General features: G+C 48.0%; 1 protein-coding gene and 1 long non-coding RNA gene across 4 annotated transcripts in view; one reads left to right on the top strand and one right to left on the bottom strand.

Annotated features, from left to right (window-relative positions):
* LOC143137436 (uncharacterized) overlaps nt 1–23,269 on the bottom strand; it is a 59,201-nt gene that overhangs the window by 5,652 nt on the left and 30,280 nt on the right. For 2 of the 3 annotated variants that reach the window (XM_076297630.1, XM_076297629.1), the window contains exons 8-12: nt 16,008–16,090; nt 15,739–15,816; nt 15,533–15,574; nt 4,146–4,196; nt 2,223–2,317 (exon numbers count right to left, since the gene is read on the bottom strand). In XM_076297630.1, the coding sequence (XP_076153745.1) occupies nt 2,223–2,317; nt 4,146–4,196; nt 15,533–15,574; nt 15,739–15,816; nt 16,008–16,090 (349 nt within the window). The remainder of the gene's footprint in view (nt 1–2,222; nt 2,318–4,145; nt 4,197–15,532; nt 15,575–15,738; nt 15,817–16,007; nt 16,091–23,269) is intronic. The other variant, XM_076297631.1, reaches the window with a different exon arrangement.
* Nucleotides 12,003–13,584, top strand: LOC143137437 (uncharacterized). The gene is made up of 2 exons (XR_012989958.1): nt 12,003–13,015; nt 13,341–13,584. It is a non-coding gene; the product is annotated as an uncharacterized LOC143137437 (long non-coding RNA).

Below are 23,269 nucleotides of genomic sequence, written 5' to 3'. Positions count from 1 at the left end.
CTACATTAGCATTCTGTGTGTGTGTGTGTGGTGAGTGTTCTGTGTGTGTGGTGAGTGTTCTGTGTGTGTGGTCATTCTTATTGCTAGCTACATTAGCATTCTGTGTGTGTGTGTGGTGAGTGTTCTGTGTGTGTGGTCATTCTTATTGCTAGCTACATTAGCATTCTGTGTGTGTGGTCATTCTTATTGCTAGCTACATTAGCATTCTGTGTGTGAGTGTTCTGTGTGTGTGGTCATTCTTATTGCTAGCTACATTAGCATTCTGTGTGTGTGTGTGGTGAGTGTTCTGTGTGTGTGGTCATTCTTATTGCTAGCTACATTAGCATTCTGTGTGTGTGGTCATTCTTATTGCTAGCTACATTAGCATTCTGTGTGTGAGTGTTCTGTGTGTGTGGTCATTCTTATTGCTAGCTACATTAGCATTCTGTGTGTGTGTGTGGTGAGTGTTCTGTGTGTGTGGTCATTCTTATTGCTAGCTACATTAGCATTCTGTGTGTGTGGTCATTCTTATTGCTAGCTACATTAGCATTCTGTGTGTGTGGTCATTCTTATTGCTAGCTACATTAGCATTCTGTGTGTGTGTGTGGTGAGTGTTCTGTGTGTGTGTGTGGTCATTCTTATTGCTAGCTACATTAGCATTCTGTGTGTGAGTGTTCTGTGTGTGTGGTCATTCTTATTGCTAGCTACATTAGCATTCTGTGTGTGTGTGTTCTGTGTGTGTGGTGAGTGTTCTGTGTGTGTGGTCATTCTTATTGCTAGCTACATTAGCATTCTGTGTGGTGAGTGTTCTGTGTGTGTGGTGAGTGTTCTGTGTGTGTGGTCATTCTTATTGCTAGCTACATTAGCATTCTGTGTGTGTGGTCATTCTTATTGCTAGCTACATTAGCATTCTGTGTGTGAGTGTTCTCTGTGTGTGGTCATTCTTATTGCTAGCTACATTAGCATTCTGTGTGTGTGTGTGGTGAGTGTTCTGTGTGTGTGGTCATTCTTATTGCTAGCTACATTAGCATTCTGTGTGTGTGGTCATTCTTATTGCTAGCTACATTAGCATTCTGTGTGTGAGTGTTCTGTGTGTGTGGTCATTCTTATTGCTAGCTACATTAGCATTCTGTGTGTGTGTGTGGTGAGTGTTCTGTGTGTGTGGTCATTCTTATTGCTAGCTACATTAGCATTCTGTGTGTGTGGTCATTCTTATTGCTAGCTACATTAGCATTCTGTGTGTGTGGTCATTCTTATTGCTAGCTACATTAGCATTCTGTGTGTGTGTGTGGTGAGTGTTCTGTGTGTGTGTGTGGTCATTCTTATTGCTAGCTACATTAGCATTCTGTGTGTGAGTGTTCTGTGTGTGTGGTCATTCTTATTGCTAGCTACATTAGCATTCTGTGTGTGTGTGTTCTGTGTGTGTGGTGAGTGTTCTGTGTGTGTGGTCATTCTTATTGCTAGCTACATTAGCATTCTGTGTGGTGAGTGTTCTGTGTGTGTGGTGAGTGTTCTGTGTGTGTGGTCATTCTTATTGCTAGCTACATTAGCATTCTGTGTGTGAGTGTTCTGTGTGTGTGGTGAGTGTTCTGTGTGTGTGGTCATTCTTATTGCTAGCTACATTAGCATTCTGTGTGTGGTGAGTGTTCTGTGTGTGTGGTCATTCTTATTGCTAGCTACATTAGCATTCTGTGTGTGAGTGTTCTGTGTGTGTGGTGAGTGTTCTGTGTGTGTGGTCATTCTTATTGCTAGCTACATTAGCATTCTGTGTGTGAGTGTTCTGTGTGTGTGGTGAGTGTTCTGTGTGTGTGGTCATTCTTATTGCTAGCTACATTAGCATTCTGTGTGTGAGTTCTGTGTGTGTGGTCATTCTTATTGCTAGCTACATTAGCATTCTGTGTGTGGTGAGTGTTCTGTGTGTGTGGTGAGTGATCTGTGTGTGTGGTCATTCTTATTGCTAGCTACATTAGCATTCTGTGTGTGTGGTGAGTGATCTGTGTGTGTGGTCATTCTTATTGCTAGCTACATTAGCATTCTGTGTGTGTGGTGAGTGTTCTGTGTGTGTGTGGTGAGTGTTCTGTGTGTGTGGTCATTCTTATTGCTAGCTACATTAGCATTCTGTGTGTGGTGAGTGTTCTGTGTCACACACCGGAATGGTTGGAGTGATGGTTCTCCCTTCACTGTAAAGCACTATATAAAAGTAACATGTTGTGAAATGACAAAGTGTGTGTGTGTGTATCTACCTATACGTTGACATATGCTCCACTGTCCAAATCATCATCACTGTCCAGAGAGGCCTGCGAGCCAATCAGAAAGGTCTGTGGCTCAGGCTCGGAATCTAGGGGAAACAAAGACTGTAAGGTTGCATTGGGGACAATTTACCACATGGGGAAGCCATTGAGCAGATTAGGAGTCAGGTGAGCAGGTTTGAAGGATGCAAATACCTACAGAGAACCTAAAATACCTACAGAGAACCTAAAACACCTACAGAGAACCTACAGAGAATCTAAAATACCTATAGAGAACCTAAAATACCTACACCTGAACCAGCTATATACAACACCTACAGAGAACCTACAATACCTACAGAGAACCTAAAATACCTACACCTTACAGAGAACCTACAATACCTACAGAGAACCTAAAACACCTACAGAGAACCTAAAATACCTACACAGAACCTACAGAGAACCTAAAATACCTACAGAGAACCTACAATACTGTAGGGACCGAATTTTGTCTAGAGATTTTTGAGAAATGAAGTCTCAGTCAACCAGGAGTAGAGTCACACCAGCATGACCAGCTTCCTCAGATGGTCACACCAGCTACACCAGCAAAGACAGGCAAAACGATTTCAACACTTCAACATTTCATTACGTTACTCAGTGCCGCCGCTACCACCACGCGCTTCAAACTGCTTTTCACTCTTCCCAACGTTTACAGTGTCCAAATGCAGCAACAGCATCACTCTTCCCAACGTTTACAGTGTCCACATGCAGCAACAGCATCACTCTTCCCAACGTTTACAGTGTCCAAATGCAGCAACAGCATCACTCTTCCCAACGTTTACAATGTCTAAATGCAGCAACAGCATCACTCTTCCAAACGTTTACACTGTCCAAATGCAGCAACAGCATCACTCTTCCCAACGTTTACAGTGTCCAAATGCAGCAACAGCATGAAATGATGATATATTTGGGTCCTCTAGTGTCAGAATGCAGCAACAGCATGTCACATGCAAGGATGATATGGGTCCTCTCATCAATCTCCATGCTATGCAGCAGATCTAATTTCAACATTACGCTACTCAATTTAATTGGAAACGCATCTTGAGCGTGCACGAGAGGGGTGGGGGGAGAGTGGCAGGTTCCAGCTGCCTTGTCATTTGTTGATAATTGATGTCTCCTTTTTGATATAAGAAACTTTTTTTAAAGGAAATCTTAAAGGCAACAAAGACAGGGCTAGAGGAGACTTCAGAGTTATCCGGTTCCCACTACCCACCATTTATAAACTGCGAGCATAGCCATATCTACCACCGAGGTCATGTCCCACTACCCACCATTTATAAACTGCAAGCATAGCCATATCTACCACCGAGGTCATGTCCCACTACCCACCATTTATAAACTGCGAGCATAGCCATATCTACCACCGAGGTCATGTCCCACTACCCACCATTTATAAACTGCGAGCATAGCCATATCTACCACCGAGGTCATGTCCCACTACCCACCATTTATAAACTGCGAGCATAGCCATATCTACCACCGAGGTCATGTCCCACTACCCACCATTTATAAACTGCGAGCATAGCCATATCTACCACCGAGGTCATGTCCCCGGTGTTTCTTTCTTTAAGTTCCGTTTAATTTATGAAGTAAAACTAGCTGACGAGATCATTATCATTGCCTCAGCGCACCGTCAGGCGTCACGTAGCCTAGTTGCAGTCACAAGGCCGTGTCTACCACAGAGGACACCGGTTATTGTAGCAGACAGGCCTATGCTACCTGACATGTTATTGTAGCAGACAGGGCTAGGCTACCTCTGACATGCAGGTTATTGTAGCAGACAGGGCTAGGCTACCTCTGACATGCAGGTTATTGTAGCAGACAGGGCTAAGCCTCTGACATGTCGAAACGAATGAGGAAGTGAAATGAGATGCTTACCTGTTCCCGACATGTTATGCTGAAATTCAGTGGAGATGCACCTAACCGGCACTGAAAATGAAGTTATATTAATGTTATATAGGATGGATATTGAATGTTGTGAAAGTATAGAGGGCCCCTCCTCTTTCTCATATACATCCTCCCTCTTGGCCAGATTATTCGCAGCCACGGTCTCAACTTCCACTGCTATGCAGATGACATCCAACTCTATCTTACCACTCCCTCTCCCTCTGACCCCCCACCACGCTCCCTCACTGAATGCCTCTCTGACTTAAAATTATGGATGCAAAACAATTTTCTCAAGCTCAACACAGACAAAACCGAAATTCTGCTGATTGGCCCTAAAAGCATCCTCACCAAATCTCCCCATCTCACTCTCAACATTGATGGCTCATCTGTCCACTCCTAACCTCGCCCTAGCCAGATGAATGTCGTTCCGCTTAGCTCCGCCTAGCTTCACTCACATCCATCTGGAACCTCTTCCATTGAGAGTGATTTCTCCAACCAACTTTATGGTTTAGCGAATCAGGACGCAGGGCGGGAGTTTCATAGATGTGACATAGCGTAGAAGCGACTGTGAGACTGTTATCAGCGTCACGGGTTGGCTTCGATGAGAGTGGTTGAAGTAGCACGTCAATAGATGACGGACAAGTGGCTTATTCAATCATATGCAAGCATTTTTTGATTAGGTCCAGCCTTCTGAAGCAACATTTCAATGGATCGGTTCCAGATGGATGAGTGGAGCTAGGCGGAGCGAAATTCATCTGGCTAGGGTCAGGTTAGTCCACTCCACCCCTGTTGTTAAAAACCTTGGCATTCAGCTTGACTCCACCCTTAGCTTTGATCCTCATATCAAATCACTCACTAAGATTGCTTTTTTTCACCTCCGTAACATTGCACGCCTCCGACCCTTCCTCTCTGCTAGTGATGCACAGACTCTTGTTCACTTTTTCATTATGTCCCGTTTAGATTACTGCAACTCACTTTTCCTTGGTCTCCCCACTAAAACCCTTCAAAGACTACAATATATTCAAAACTCTGCAGCTAGGCTCCTCACCCATACCAGACGATCAGCACACATCACCCCCATTCTCCATCAACTCCCCTGGCTACCAGTTCCGTCCCGGATCAAATACAAAGTACTACTACTCACCTTCAAAGCCCTCCACAACCTTGCTCCCCCCTACATCTGCGACCTCCTGACCCCTTACACTCCTTCCCGCTCACTCAGATCCTCTGACCAAAACCTCTTGGCTATCCCCCACTCCAGACTCTCCACCCTGGGTGGCAGGTCCTTCAGTGCCTTGGCCCCCAAACTCTGGAACTCCCTCCCCCAACCTCTTCCTGTCTGTCCTTCTCTTCCTTTCTTCAAAGCACATCTCAAGACCTTTCTGTTTAATGATCACTTCTCCTCCACACCCAACACATAGTTCCATACAGATAACTTGTTTAATGATCACTTCTCCTCCACACCCAACACATAGTTCCTACAGATAACTTGTCTTTGTTGTATTGTTTGTTTGTTTGTTATTGTGTCTCCCTGCCTTCCTACTATGTAAAGCGACCTTGGGTTTGAGAAAGGCGCTATTTAAAATAAACATATTAATATGTATGGCCGAAACATATTGTCAAATGATTTAAATGATTGGTTTAGGGAGGAGGAGAGAGGTAGGAGAAGAGAGGGATGAGAAGAGAGGGATGAGAAGAGAGGGATGAGGAGAGAGGGATGAGGAGAGAGGGAGAAGAGAAGTAAGAGAGGGAGGGGAAGAAAGGGAGGAGAGAGAGTTAGGAGGAGAAGAGAGGGAGGAGAAAAGAGAGAGATGAGGAGAGGGGGAGGAGAAAGTGTGGGAAATAGATGTGGATACAGGGCAACATTTCTAGCGACACCCTGACCCTACAGCCCTGACTGCCTGAGAGAACTTAACAGGCTGCACTCACTGGGATTAGGAAAATGGACTATGCCACACACACCACACCACACCACACACACACCACACACATACACCACACCTTAACAGGCTGCACTCACTGGGATTAGGAAAATGTACTATAATATAAAGAGTGGCCTTAGCCTTTGTGTAATGGAATTGGTGAGTCTTAAAGTCTTCAATAATTTGTTTCCCTTAATAAGCATTTACTTAAAGCACACAATGTGCCGAGGGAAACGCATTCCACTCAGACAGGCTAGGTGGCTACCAGGACTTTTAATTGCATACAGAAAATGTCTAGATAGCATCATATCATGACATGCTTTCATTTCCAAAGCAATGAAGGCTGTTTATACCAACTTAATATTATGCATATCATTGTTAATATTGTGCTATAAATGTGGCACAAACAATGCTAGAGTTTGTTTATACAGCCTTATTCACCCGGCGGCCATTACGAGGCTAAAGGGTACACTTGCCATTACACCTCAGTCCAGCAGATGTTGGTAATGCACCGTTTGCAAACTGCCAAAATAAAGCTCACCGAAAAAGAAGAAGGGTTTGCTGGACTGTTCCTCTTCTTCTTTAGTGAGTTTTTTTTTAGGAGTGCATTACCACCACCATCTGCTGGACTGAGGTGTAATGGCACCATCTGCTGGACTGAGGTGTAATGGCAAGTGCACCCTTTAGCCTCGTGATGGCCGCCGCATGAATAAGGCGAATTGGAATTGAACTGGCAAAAAGGTCGCTGTGTAGACTCCATGCCCTTAAAGTGACAGGTTGCCATTTATAAATAAGTCAAACAGCATCAAACTAGTAGTGTTTTCATCAAACTAGTAGTGTTTTCATCAAACTAGTAGTGTTTTCATCAAACTAGTAGTGTTTTCAACAAATTCTTTTTTTTTGGAGGGGGGGGGGGGCACCACACCACACCAAACCACACACACACACACACACACACCACACACACACACACACCACACCACACACACACACCACACACACACACACCACACACACACCACACACACACACACACCACACCACACACACACACCACACACACACACACACACACACCACACACACACACAGCACACACACACCACACACACACACACACACAGCACACACACACCACACACACACACACCCACACCACACACACACATACACACCACACACACCACACACACACCCACACCACACACACACACACACACACACACACACACCACACACACACACACCACACACACACCACACACACACACACCACACACACACACACACACCACACACACATACCACACACACACACACCACACACACACACACACACCACACACACCCACACCACACACACACCACACACACACACCACACCACACACACACCACACACACACCACACACACACACACACACACCACACACACACACCACACACACAGCACACCAAACCACACACACACACCACACACACACACACCACACACACACACCACACACACACACCACACACACACCACACCAAACCACACACACACACACACAACACCACACACACCCACACCACACACACCACACACACACACACACCACACACACACCACACACACACCACACACACACACACACACCACACACACCACACACACACACACACCACACACACACACCACACACACACCACACACACACACACCACACACACACACACACACCACACACACAGCACACCAAACCACACACACACACCACACACACACCACACACACACACACACACACACACACCACACACACACACACACACACACCACACACACCACACACACACAGCACACACACACACACACACACACCACATACACACACAGCACACACACACACCACACACACACACAGCACACACACACACACACACACACCACACACACACACACAGCACACACACATACACACACCACACACACACACACACACACCACACACACACACACACACACCAAACCACACACACACACACACACACACACCACACACACACACACACACACACACACACACACACACACACCAAACCACACACACACACACACCACACACACACACACACACACACACACCACACACACACACACACACACACACACCAAACCACACACACACACACACACACACACACACACACACAGCACACCAAACCACACACACACACCACACACACACACACAGCAGCAGGCACGTGCAGAGAAGGGGGGCTACAGGGGCTCTAGCACCTGCCCTTTTGCCCCTTTGATGTCCAAGTGCCCTTTTGACAAGACCCGTTTTTTACTTTTTAAAATTTGTAATACTTCCCCTAGTTCCAACGTGAATATTCGCTAAAATGTCTCATTAATAGTTTGTGAAATTAGAAATGTACAAAAATAACAACATTCAGTGAACTCTTAGAAGGTGCACGCAGGCACAGTGCTGCAGGAGACATTTGGGAGCACGGTAAGGTCCCTTGGCAGTTAGCCTATCTGAACATGCAATAGTATTCAGCTTATAGATAGAGAATAAAATGTTTAAAGTTGTTTCATGTTTAATGAAGTAGGCTATCAAACCCGTTTTTAACCATGTCATGGTCCATCCATTTCAATAACCTGGCAGCTTTGAAAATCTAAGGCTGAACGTTCATAACATATTCTGTTTAGGTTACTATGTTATAGTAGCTTAGGTTAGTAGACCTAGTTCATAAAACAGAGTAGGCAAACCTTTTCTAAATCGTCATAAGCCGACGACATAGGTTACTGTAGTTGTTTAACTAACCCAACTCCACACGTCCTTCTCTGTTTACAGTAGGCTACATTGCGCGTCATTTCACTCAGTGGCCACACGCACAGCACGTGAATCTGCAAGACACCAGCTTGCTAATGGTGGTAGTTCACTGTGATAAAAATTAAAATTATAGCCTGACAAGACAGACTAGGCAATAACATATTTGCTGCCGCTAGGGTGCGTCTAGATTTCTAGGCTATTAAAATTAGCTTTGAATTTAATCAATAAGATGTAGCCTTATAGCCTATGATCTCTGTGTAGACAATAGCCTAATGAAAACTGAAAAGACCTATCTGTCTGTTTGTATACAGTTGGATGGAAGGATACAAGGTTTTTTTTAGTTTAACTTGTGGTAGCATGATGGAAGATTCCATGCTGCATTTCTTTTGCATTTAAATGTTATATTTTTATTTTGTGATCAGTGTGAAATGATTGAATAGAAGATGCTTTATTTTTGAGAATATAGTTTGTATACCGTCTGATGGAAGGATACAAGAATTTTTTTGAGTTTAACTTGTGGTAGCATGATGCAAGATTCCATGCTGCACTTTTTGCAAATGTCATATTTTTATTTTGTGGATACAGTGTGATGGAAGATGTTTTATTTTGATATAATTTGCATGTAGCCTATGTATTCTCTATTGGGTTGTAATCAAAATTAAGTTTTAAATAAAGTTAACACGTTTTCTGAAAATTTTGTTCCATGTGCCCTTTTTTAAAATTTGAGCCCCTGCCCCTTCAAAGGTCTCTGCGCGCCCCTGCACCACACACACCACACACACCACACCACACCACACCACACAACACACACCACACCACACACACCACACCACACAACACACCACACAACACACACCACACCACACCACACCACACACACCACACCACACCACACCACACAACACACCACACCACACCACACCACACAACACACCACACAACACACACCACACCACACAACACACACCACACCACACAACACACACCACACCACACAACACACACCACACCACACACACCACACCACACAACACACACCACACCACACAACACACACCACACCACACACACCACACCACACCACACCACACACACCACACAACACACACCACACCACACAACACACACCACACCACACAACACACACCACACCACACCACACCACACAACACACACCACACCACACCACACCACACCACACAACACACACCACACCACACCACACCACACAACACACACCACACCACACCACACCACACCACACAACACACACCACAACACACACCACACCACACAACACACACCACACCACACCACACCACACAACACACACCACACCACACACCACACCACACAACACCACACAACACACACCACACCACACAACCCACACCACACCACACAACACAACACACACCACACAACACACACCACACCACACCACACCACACCACACAACACCACACAACACACACCACACCACACAACACACACCACACCACACCACACAACACACACCACACCACACAACACACACCACACCACACAACACACACCACACACACCACAACACACACCACACCACACACACCACACCACACCACACACACCACACAACACACACCACACAACACAACACACACCACACCACACAACACACACCACACCACACCACACCACACCACACCACACACACCACACCACACAACACACACCACACCACACCACACAACACACACCACACCACACAACACAACACACACCACACCACACAACACAACACACAACACACACCACACCACACACACCACACCACACAACACACACCACACCACACAACACACACCACACCACACAACACACACCACACCACACACCACACCACACAACACACACCACACCACACAACACAACACACAACACACACCACACCACACACACCACACCACACCACACAACACACACCACACCACACAACACACACCACACAACACACACCACACCACACAACACACACCACACCACACCACACAACACACACCACACCACACAACACACACCACACCACACCACACCACACCACACAACACACACCACACACACCACACCACACAACACACACCACACCACACAACACACACCACACCACACCACACCACACAACACACACCACACCACACAACACACACCACACCACACAACACACACCACACCACACCACACCACACAACACACACCACACCACACCACACCACACAACACACACCACACCACACCACACAACACACACCACACCACACCACACCACACCACACAACACACACCACACCACACCACACCACACACACCACACCACACCACACCACACCACACAACGCACACCACACCACACCACACCACACCACACCACACAACGCACACCACACCACACCACACCACACAACACACACCACACCACACCACACCGCACCACACACACCACACCACACCACACAACACACACCACACCACACCACACAACACACACCACACCACACAACACACACCACACCACACCACACAACACACACCACACCACACCACACCACACCACACCACACCACACCACACCACACCACACCACACAACACACACCACACCACACAACACACACCACAAAGCAGTCCTGCTTAGGGCATCCAAATGGCCTGCAGCAGGCCTGACGTTACTACCTTTGTGATCACCATCATTAATATCGCAGACTATGAGGTTTGTAGCCAAGGCAAACGTTTTCAGTAAATCATGTTTAGTAAGATATTGATATTGATGTACCTTAATAATATTAATATAGCCTAAATCATGCTTCTCCCAACAGCGTGATCTACTAGGCTACTTGCGCTGACTGCTAACCTAAATAAAGCTCATGTCCACAGTGTAGCGCTGGCTGCTAGCCTAAATAAAGCTCATGTCCACAGTGTAGCCTAATGCCAAATTAATTCGAATTAATGCAAATTATTTTATGTTGACTTCTGACATTGACACCCACGGATGTGTAAGGAGTTAAAAGATTTATTCTATTAAAAGATTTATTCTACTAAAACATAGGATACGGTTATTAAAGTACACTACGGGTGACCCGTATTCGGGCAAATACAGTGCCCCCCACCTCCCCCCAACAACCCCCATGCATTTCTTTGCACCTTATCATGAACTACCATAGTCATGCTATATACCATTTTAAAGCTGAGAAACTCAAGAATCGATATATGTAAAGCTTTCCATGAATTAACATATATTTCGTGTGTAAAATATAAGTTTATCCCGATATATAACATATCAGAATACCCCCCTCCACCACCCCCCAAAGTTGCTGCGTTCATATTTTGTCACTTGTCTGTATGGCCGTACCAATAAGTTAGCCCAGCATGCTTGGTCTTGAAATTTTCGTAAGAATCCATAGATGTAAAATATCTACATTGTTATATTGCCAATATATTGAGTAGTTGTACACGCCAGTACAAACAAAACAGATACATACGAAAAGAAGCGAAGTAAACACTTATTTTTCGCGGAAATCCAGATATTTCGGTTTTACTTCCATTATTGTCGCTGGATTCACGGTACTCCGCGTGTTCACGAGGCTCTTCTGATTCCATCGATACCCATTACATGTCTGTAGGACCAATGAGAGTCGAGATAGATGCCATCAAAGCCAATGAGTCACGTAAGCGATGAATCTGACAACCAGTCTTTGAATGGTCATAGCGCTGCGTCTGAGTGAGCCAATGAGATGGGACCTAGATGTCCGTGTAGCCAATGAGGAGAGCTTTCTTTAGACATGTGACACATCGTCCCATTCTACTTCCCTGTCGGCTAAACTCAAGGCGCATAGCCCATGCGTAACCAGATTCCGAAGCAGTGGTTTGGAAGTTTGTTACTAAACAAGCAAGAGACATGTTTTTGAAGGTTTTTGTTCGTAAAACATGCCAAAGAGACAAAAAAAAGACGAAACATGTCGAAGAACCCGAGGACATTGAAGATCTGGAGGACATCGATGAAGGAGAAGAAAGCGTTTTCTCGGAATGCGACTCCGAGGAGGAGCAGAACTTTTTAGCTGGGAAGGACCCCGATTTTGAGCTGTGAGTAGACTACTTATATCCATATACAGTTACAGATACAGTTTAGTTTGCTTTTGTAATGTTTAGTGCATAGTTTTTCATTTAGCTTTGTTTCATAGTGTGAACAGTGTGAACAGTGTTCTGGTACCTGGGGGGGAGGGGAGTTAGGTGAGAATGCAGTGTGTGTTTGTGTGTGTGTGTGTGTGTGTGTGTGTGTGTAAAAGAGAGAGCAGGGGGAGGTGTGACCTGAGTACACACATTTATATCATTTGTATAAGTTGTTGGGAAGGGTTTTCATATACTTTAGTGGGTCTGAGCCTAACTTCCATCTGTACAATTGTTTCAGTGACAGCGATGAAGACTGGGCCCCGCCAAGCAAAAAAACAAGAGCTGAGGATCCTGTGTCTGAGGAAGAGGAGCCGGTGGCCGAGACTATTTCAGTTGTTCATAACACGTTCCATTTTGTTGACCGTGGTTGCCAACACAAATACATTTCTATTGCATTGAATGTGAATCATTTGATGTTTCGTTTGCCAGGGTATTGCTATTTTTTACCTTTGTTTCATTTTATAATACAAATGTTCACTGCATTACCTTGTTTGTCCTTTTTTCATGGAAATCTCAAAGGCGTAGGAGCAAAAGTAAGAGTTTCAGGTCAGATAATGCTTCTCTGGACTCATGGCACAGCCACTGCAAAGCACTCCAGGTACAAGCAACATGACACAGAGAGTGTAACCTTTCATTTGACACCAAGATCATGGTTCTACATAAAGGGGTTCTTGTATAGGAAGCATTTTAGTTTTGGGTAACCAAAGGTCCTTTTGGAGTCTCCAAATGGACACTTAGCAAAACGCATGTGTATGCCCACACAAATATGGGTCCCACACAGTCATACATCATCCTATAAGGATCTACTTTGACATACAGATTCACAAGACCTGGTAGTGGGCCTCAGTGGTGTTTTCAAGAGAAAATAAGTGACCAAGAGGGCAGAATGTGGTCATTTCTAGAGATGTACATAACCGCCTATAAAAAAAACTATCATTCTACCCTTTGCCACTCTCTGATAGTTCATCACACAGTCAATCTATTGGTACCAAAAAATTCTACAAGGCCTTAGCTTTCCAAAGAGGTCAGGCACTTGATTGTAAGTCAAAGTATGTGGCAACAGGGCCATTTTAAGTAGGCGGTGTGCAATTTCGAGGAAAAACTCAAAATAGGGGTGGAAATGTATAAGGTTAAGTTATTTTAATACAAAATTGTCGGCAGTTATTTCACATAGGTACACTTGTAAAATGTCACACTTATATCGCTGTCTGCCAACTTTGACTTCCTTCTCCAGATTGATGACGTCTCCATCATTCCAACGATAGCCAATAAAAAATAAAATGATCGGTATTAATGTTAGAATATTCATGAATCATTTTGCATTGACCTTTTATGGGATATTGTGGGACGAAAACGGAGGAGTACGGCGCTTATGCAAGCACGCACAATATAACACAGCTTGGTATATTCAAAGCAGCCACCTGCGTAAAGTTGTGCGCTGCACCGATTTATAAATCAGAATATTTTCGTGTGTACGCAGATTGCAAGGTTTAGGTCTACACGATGTTTTAGGATGAAATCTACATTCAGTTTTATAAATGGGGCCTCTGGAGGAAAACCAGCAAAGACCAGCTGTTTCTTACAAGAAGGAGATATCAATTATCAACAATGACAATTCAGCTGGAACCTGCCACTCTCTCTCCCTGTCGTGAGCTCAGACGCGTTCCCCATTAGGAGTAGCAGAACGTTCAAGTTAGATCTGCTGCAAAGGAGATAACTAAGAGTAGGTCGATCATCTCTATTTAACATGATGTTTTGACATTGACATTGTAAACGTTCTCTAAGGAGAGTGAAAAGCAGTTTGCAGTAAAGCTAACTAACGTCGTCTCTATCTCAGGACAAAAATAGCGAGCAGCCTGATAACCAAATGAAATGCTCAGCGAGCCGGATTAAAGTGCTTGGCGGGCCGGATCCGGCGGGTCGCAGTTTGCCCACCCCTGGTCTAGCGTATAGGAGTGCCTACATATTATTAGTCACAGTATGGAGGAGGAGAAGTGGGAGAAGAGGAGGAAGAGAAGAGAAGAGAGGGATGAGGAGAGGAAGGAGGTGGAGGAGGAGAGAGAGGGATGTGGAGAGGAAAGAGGTGGAGGAGGAGAGAGAGGGATGTGGAGAGGAAGAGGAGGGAAGAATGAGATGAGAAGAAGAGGGAAGAGTGTGGTAAGTGCGCATCAGGTGTGTAAGGTTATCAGAAGTCGCTTGTGTCTTCAAGAGTTTTTTGAAGAGAGAGACGGACGACAATGATAAATATGATCTAATACCAACAGGCTATGATATATACAGTATATAACATCACTTAATACTACCAACAGGCTATGATATGAATCACGGCGTAACGTATTCTAGACCTCGTAATTAGTCTTCTGTGACGCTGTATGTCAGACAGGCTGGGGTTTCGCGGTGGGGTCAAGGTGTGTGACAGAGGACACTTACCTGGTGACACATTCTGATAGTCCTCACTGTTTCTGTCACTCTCTGTGGACACACACACACAACAGAGTAAGTGCCAGAAATCTGTAAGTCTTTGTGTGTGCGTGCGTTTGTGCGTGCGTGCACGTGTGTGTGTGTGTGCACGTGTGTGTGTGCACGTGTGTGTGCGTATGTGTGTGTGCATGTGTGTGTGCATGTGTGTGTGTTACCATCATTAAGGCCCTCATGGGTTGGGTTGTCTTTGGTATGCTGGGGATCCACATTGATATACTCATTTGAATCCTGACCTGCATAAAACACACACATGTGACATTCCACCCCTCTCAGATGCACACACACTTACGCACACACACACACACACACACACACATGTAACATTCCACCCCCCACACTCAGCAGAGTCAGATGCACACACACGCACGCACACACACACAAACACACAATCCGTGACCGTGACCTTGGGCTGAGCGGGACTGACCTTGAGAGCTGTGTGAAGGGCAGAGGCTCAGTTTGGACTGAGTGGCCGATGCATTAGCCCCCACCTCAGGTGGCAACACATGACTGAGGGAGAGAGAGAGAGGGAGGGAGAGAGAGAGGGAGAGAGAGAGAGAGAGGGAGGGAGGGAGAGAGAGAGGGAGGGAGGGAGGGAGAGAGAGGGAGAGAGAGAGAGAGGGAGTGAGATGGATAGAGGGAGGGAGAGAGAGAGAAACAGAGACATTAGTAAACAAATCCAAACTCCTCTCACTATAAGGTTCCAAATACACACACACACACACATAAGGTTCCAAACTGTAATGTTCAAATAGATGTGGGAACTACTTTTAGTTCCATTGGAACCACTTATGCATATGATTCAATTGATGTGTATATAGTTTATCACAGGACCAATCACAGCTCAGCACTGGCACGCACAGGACCAATCACAGCTCAGCACTGGCTCGCACAGGACCAATCACAGCTCAGCACTGTATATTGGTATGTAGTTTATCAGGCAGTGATAAAGCAGGCCAGTGGACAGTGCACAGCACGGCCTGCAGAGGCTACTGTTTAGCTCTGACTCATAGAGGCCTGCAGAGGCTACTGTTAAGCTCTGACTCATAGAGGCCTGCAGAGGCTACTGTAAAGCTCTGACTCCTGCAGAGGCTACTGTTAAGCTCTGACTCCTGCAGAGGCTACTGTTAAGCTCTGACTCATAGAGGCCTGCAGAGGCTACTGTTAAGCTCTGACTCATAGAGACCTGCAGAGGCTACTGTTAAGCTCTGACTCCTGCAGAGGCTACTGTTAAGCTCTGACTCATAGAGGCCTGCAGAGGCTACTGTTGAGCTCTGACTCATAGAGGCCTGCAGAGGCTACTGCTGAGCTCTGACTCATAGAGGCCTGCAGAGGCTACTGCTGAGCTCTGACTCATAGAGGCCTGCAGAGGCTACTGCTGAGCTCTGACTCCTGCAGAGGCTACTGTTAAGCTCTGACTCATAGTGGCCTGCAGAGGCTACTGCTGAGCTCTGACTCCTGCAGAGGCTACTGTTAAGCTCTGACTCATAGAGGCCTGCAGAGGCTACTGCTGAGCTCTGACTCCTGCAGAGGCTACTGCTGAGCTCTGACTCATAGAGGCCTGCAGAGGCTACTGTTGAGCTCTGACTCATAGAGGCCTGCAGAGGCTACTGCTGAGCTCTGACTCATAGAGGCCTGCAGAGGCTACTGCTGAGCTCTGACTCATAGAGGCCTGCAGAGGCTACTGCTGAGCTCTGACTCCTGCAGAGGCTACTGTTAAGCTCTGACTCATAGAGGCCTGCAGAGGCTACTGCTGAGCTCTGACTCCTGCAGAGGCTACTGTTAAGCTCTGACTCATAGAGGACTGCAGAGGCTACTGCTGAGCTCTGACTCCTGCAGAGGCTACTGCTGAGCTCTGACTCATAGAGGCCTGCAGAGGCTACTGTTGAGCTCTGACTCATAGAGGCCTGCAGAGGCTACTGTTGAGCTCTGACTCCTGCAGAGGCTACTGCTGAACTCTGACTCATAGAGGCCTGCAGAGGCTACTGTTGAGCTCTGACTCCTGCAGAGGCTACTGCTGAGCTCTGACTCATAGAGGCCTGCAGAGGCTACTGCTGAGCTCTGACTCCTGCAGAGGCTACTGTTGAACTCTGACTCATAGAGGCCTGCAGAGGCTACTGCTGAGCTCTGACTCATAGAGGCCTGAAGAGGCTACTGTTGAGCTCTGACTCATAGAGGCCTGCAGAGGCTACTGTTGAGCTCTGACTCCTGCAGAGGCTACTGTTGAGCTCTGACTCATAGAGGCCTACAGAGGCTACTGCTGAGCTCTGACTCCTGCAGAGGCTACTGCTGAGCTCTGACTCATAGAGGCCTGCAGAGGCTACTGCTGAGCTCTGACTCATAGAGGCCTGCAGAGGCTACTGTTAAGCTCTGACTCATAGAGGCCTGCAGAGGCTACTGCTGAGCTCTGACTCATAGAGGCCTGCAGAGGCTACTGCTGAGCTCTGACTCCTGCAGAGGCTACTGTTAAGCTCTGACTCATAGAGGCCTGCAGAGGCTACTGCTGAGCTCTGACTCCTGCAGAGGCTACTGTTAAGCTCTGACTCATAGAGGCCTGCAGAGGCTACTGCTGAGCTCTGACTCCTGCAGAGGCTACTGTTAAGCTCTGACTCATAGAGGCCTGCAGAGGCTACTGTTGAGCTCCGACTCATAGAGGCCTGCAGAGGCTACTGTTAAGCTCTGACTCATAGAGGCCTGCAGAGGCTACTGCTGAGCTCTGACTCCTGCAGAGGCTACTGTTAAGCTCTGACTCATAGAGGCCTGCAGAGGCTACTGCTGAGCTCTGACTCCTGCAGAGGCTACTGTTAAGCTCTGACTCATAGAGGCCTGCAGAGGCTACTGCTGAGCTCTGACTCCTGCAGAGGCTACTGTTAAGCTCTGACTCATAGAGGCCTGCAGAGGCTACTGTTGAGCTCCGACTCATAGAGGCCTGCAGAGGCTACTGTTAAGCTCTGACTCATAGAGGCCTGCAGAGGCTACTGTTAAGCTCTGACTCATAGAGGCCTGCAGAGGCTACTGCTGAGCTCTGACTCCTGCAGAGGCTACTGCTGAGCTCTGACTCATAGAGGCCTGCAGAGGCTACTGTTAAGCTCTGACTCATAGAGGCCTGCAGAGGCTACTGTTAAGCTCTGACTCATAGAGGCCTGCAGAGGCTACTGATGAGCTCTGACTCCTGCAGAGGCTACTGCTGAGCTCTGACTCATAGAGGCCTGCAGAGGCTACTGTTGAGCTCTGACTCATAGAGGCCTGCAAAGGCTACTGTTGAACTCTGACTCCTGCAGAGGCTACTGCTGAACTCTGACTCATAGAGGCCTGCAGAGGCTACTGTTGAGCTCTGACTCCTGCAGAGGCTACTGCTGAGCTCTGACTCATAGAGGCCTGCAGAGGCTACTGTTAAGCTCTGACTCCTGCAGAGGCTACTGTTAAGCTCTGACTCCTGCAGAGGCTACTGTTAAGCTCTGACTCAGAGGCCTGCAGAGGCTACTGTTAAGCTCTGACTCATAGAGACCTGCAGAGGCTACTGTTAAGCTCTGACTCCTGCAGAGGCTACTGTTAAGCTCTGACTCATAGAGGCCTACAGAGGCTACTGCTGAGCTCTGACTCCTGCAGAGGCTACTGCTGAGCTCTGACTCATAGAGGCCTGCAGAGGCTACTGCTGAGCTCGGACTCATAGAGGCCTGCAGAGGCTACTGTTAAGCTCTGACTCATAGAGGCCTGCAGAGGCTACTGCTGAGCTCTGACTCATAGAGGCCTGCAGAGGCTACTGCTGAGCTCTGACTCCTGCAGAGGCTACTGTTAAGCTCTGACTCATAGAGGCCTGCAGAGGCTACTGCTGAGCTCTGACTCCTGCAGAGGCTACTGTTAAGCTCTGACTCATTGAGGCCTGCAGAGGCTACTGTTGAGCTCCGACTCATAGAGGCCTGCAGAGGCTACTGTTAAGCTCTGACTCATAGAGGCCTGCAGAGGCTACTGTTAAGCTCTGACTCATAGAGGCCTGCAGAGGCTACTGCTGAGCTCTGACTCCTGCAGAGGCTACTGCTGAGCTCTGACTCATAGAGGCCTGCAGAGGCTACTGTTAAGCTCTGACTCATAGAGGCCTGCAGAGGCTACTGCTGAGCTCTGACTCATAGAGGCCTGCAGAGGCTACTGCTGAGCTCTGACTCCTGCAGAGGCTACTGTTGAACTCTGACTCATAGAGGCCTGCAGAGGCTACTGCTGAGCTCTGACTCATAGAGGCCTGCAGAGGCTACTGTTGAGCTCTGACTCATAGAGGCCTGCAGAGGCTACTGCTGAGCTCTGACTCCTGCAGAGGCTACTGTTAAGCTCTGACTCATAGAGGCCTGCAGAGGCTACTGCTGAGCTCTGACTCATAGAGGCCTGCAGAGGCTACTGCTGAGCTCTGACTCCTGCAGAGGCTACTGCTGAGCTCTGACTCCTGCAGAGGCTACTGCTGAGCTCTGACTCATAGAGGCCTACAGAGGCTACTGCTGAGCTCTGACTCATAGAGGCCTACAGAGGCTACTGCTGAGCTCTGACTCATAGAGGCATGCAGAGGCTACTGTTGAGCTCTGACTCCTGCAGAGGCTACTGCTGAGCTCTGACTCATAGAGGCCTGCAGAGGCTACTGTTGAGCTCTGACTCTTGCAGAGGCTACTGCTGAGCTCTGACTCATAGAGGCCTGCAGAGGCTACTGCTGAGCTCTGACTCATAGAGGCCTGCAGAGGCTACTGCTGAGCTCTGACTCCTGCAGAGGCTACTGTTAAGCTCTGACTCATAGAGGCCTGCAGAGGCTACTGCTGAGCTCTGACTCCTGCAGAGGCTACTGTTAAGCTCTGACTCATAGAGGCCTGCAGAGGCTACTGCTGAGCTCTGACTCCTGCAGAGGCTACTGCTGAGCTCTGACTCATAGAGGCCTGCAGAGGCTACTGTTGAGCTCTGACTCATAGAGGTCTGCAGAGGCTACTGTTGAGCTCTGACTCCTGCAGAGGCTACTGCTGAACTCTGACTCATAGAGGCCTGCAGAGGCTACTGTTGAGCTCTGACTCCTGCAGAGGCTACTGCTGAGCTCTGACTCATAGAGGCCTGCAGAGGCTACTGCTGAGCTCTGACTCCTGCAGAGGCTACTGTTGAACTCTGACTCATAGAGGCCTGCAGAGGCTACTGCTGAGCTCTGACTCATAGAGGCCTGCAGAGGCTACTGTTGAGCTCTGACACATAGAGGCCTGCAGAGGCTACTGTTGAGCTCTGACTCCTGCAGAGGCTACTGTTGAGCTCTGACTCATAGAGGCCTACAGAGGCTACTGCTGAGCTCTGACTCCTGCAGAGGCTACTGCTGAGCTCTGACTCATAGAGGCCTGCAGAGGCTACTGCTGAGCTCTGACTCATAGAGGCCTGCAGAGGCTACTGTTAAGCTCTGACTCATAGAGGCCTGCAGAGGCTACTGCTGAGCTCTGACTCATAGAGGCCTGCAGAGGCTACTGCTGAGCTCTGACTCCTGCAGAGGCTACTGTTAAGCTCTGACTCATAGAGGCCTGCAGAGGCTACTGCTGAGCTCTGACTCCTGCAGAGGCTACTGTTAAGCTCTGACTCATAGAGGCCTGCAGAGGCTACTGTTGAGCTCCGACTCATAGAGGCCTGCAGAGGCTACTGTTAAGCTCTGACTCATAGAGGCCTGCAGAGGCTACTGTTAAGCTCTGACTCATAGAGGCCTGCAGAGGCTACTGCTGAGCTCTGACTCCTGCAGAGGCTACTGCTGAGCTCTGACTCATAGAGGCCTGCAGAGGCTACTGTTGAGCTCTGACTCATAGAGGCCTGCAAAGGCTACTGTTGAGCTCTGACTCCTGCAGAGGCTACTGCTGAACTCTGACTCATAGAGGCCTGCAGAGGCTACTGCTGAGCTCTGACTCCTGCAGAGGCTACTGCTGAGCTCTGACTCATAGAGGCCTGCAGAGGCTACTGTTGAGCTCTGACTCATAGAGGCTTGCAGAGGCTACTGTTGAGCTCTGACTCCCGCAGAGGCTACTGCTGAGCTCTGACTCATAGAGGCCTGCAGAGGCTACTGTTGAGCTCTGACTCCTGTAGAGGCTACTGTTGAGCTCTGACTCATAGAGGCTTGCAGAGGCTACTGTTGAGCTCTGACTCCTGCAGAGGCTACTGCTGAGCTCTGACTCATAGAGGCCTGCAGAGGCTACTGTTGAGCTCTGACTCCTGCAGAGGCTACTGCTGAGCTCTGACTCATAGAGGCCTGCAGAGGCTACTGCTGAGCTCTGACTCACAGAGGCCTGCAGAGGCTACTGCTGAGCTCTGACTCCTGCAGAGGCTACTGTTAAGCTCTGACTCATAGAGGCCTGCAGAGGCTACTGCTGAGCTCTGACTCATAGAGGCCTGCAGAGGCTACTGCTGAGCTCTGACTCCTGCAGAGGCTACTGCTGAGCTCTGACTCATAGAGGCCTACAGAGGCTACTGCTGAGCTCTGACTCATAGAGGCCTACAGAGGCTACTGCTGAGCTCTGACTCATAGAGGCATGCAGAGGCTACTGTTGAGCTCTGACTCATAGAGGCCTGCAGAGGCTACTGTTAAGCTCTGACTCATAGAGGCCTGCAGAGGCTACTGCTGAGCTCTGACTCATAGAGGCCTGCAGAGGCTACTGCTGAGCTCTGACTCCTGCAGAGGCTACTGTTAAGCTCTGACTCATAGAGGCCTGCAGAGGCTACTGCTGAGCTCTGACTCCTGCAGAGGCTACTGTTAAGCTCTGACTCATAGAGGCCTGCAGAGGCTACTGTTGAGCTCCGACTCATAGAGGCCTGCAGAGGCTACTGTTAAGCTCTGACTCATAGAGGCCTGCAGAGGCTACTGTTAAGCTCTGACTCATAGAGGCCTGCAGAGGCTACTGCTGAGCTCTGACTCCTGCAGAGGCTACTGCTGAGCTCTGACTCATAGAGGCCTGCAGAGGCTACTGTTGAGCTCTGACTCATAGAGGCCTGCAAAGGCTACTGTTGAGCTCTGACTCCTGCAGAGGCTACTGCTGAACTCTGACTCATAGAGGCCTGCAGAGGCTACTGTTGAGCTCTGACTCCTGCAGAGGCTACTGCTGAGCTCTGACTCATAGAGGCCTGCAGAGGCTACTGCTGAGCTCTGACTCCTGCAGAGGCTACTGTTGAGCTCTGACTCATAGAGGCCTACAGAGGCTACTGCTGAGCTCTGACTCATAGAGGCCTGCAGAGGCTACTGCTGAGCTCTGACTCATAGAGGCCTGCAGAGGCTACTGCTGAGCTCTGACTCCTGCAGAGGCTACTGTTAAGCTCTGACTCATAGAGGCCTGCAGAGGCTACTGCTGAGCTCTGACTCCTGCAGAGGCTACTGCTGAGCTCTGACTCATAGAGGCCTGCAGAGGCTACTGTTGAGCTCTGACTCATAGAGGCTTGCAGAGGCTACTGTTGAGCTCTGACTCCCGCAGAGGCTACTGCTGAGCTCTGACTCATAGAGGCCTGCAGAGGCTACTGTTGAGCTCTGACTCCTGTAGAGGCTACTGTTGAGCTCTGACTCATAGAGGCTTGCAGAGGCTACTGTTGAGCTCTGACTCCTGCAGAGGCTACTGCTGAGCTCTGACTCATAGAGGCCTGCAGAGGCTACTGTTGAGCTCTGACTCCTGCAGAGGCTACTGCTGAGCTCTGACTCATAGAGGCCTG

The sequence above is a fragment of the Alosa pseudoharengus genome, unplaced genomic scaffold (genome assembly GCF_046254945.1).
Source record: "Alosa pseudoharengus isolate Yale_2024_CS ecotype anadromous, Long Island Sound unplaced genomic scaffold, YU_APseudo_1.1 YU_APseudo_1.1_scf_21, whole genome shotgun sequence".
In the NCBI taxonomy this organism is placed as follows: Eukaryota; Metazoa; Chordata; class Actinopteri; order Clupeiformes; family Clupeidae; genus Alosa; species Alosa pseudoharengus.
This window is presented reverse-complemented; position numbering and strand designations above follow the sequence as displayed.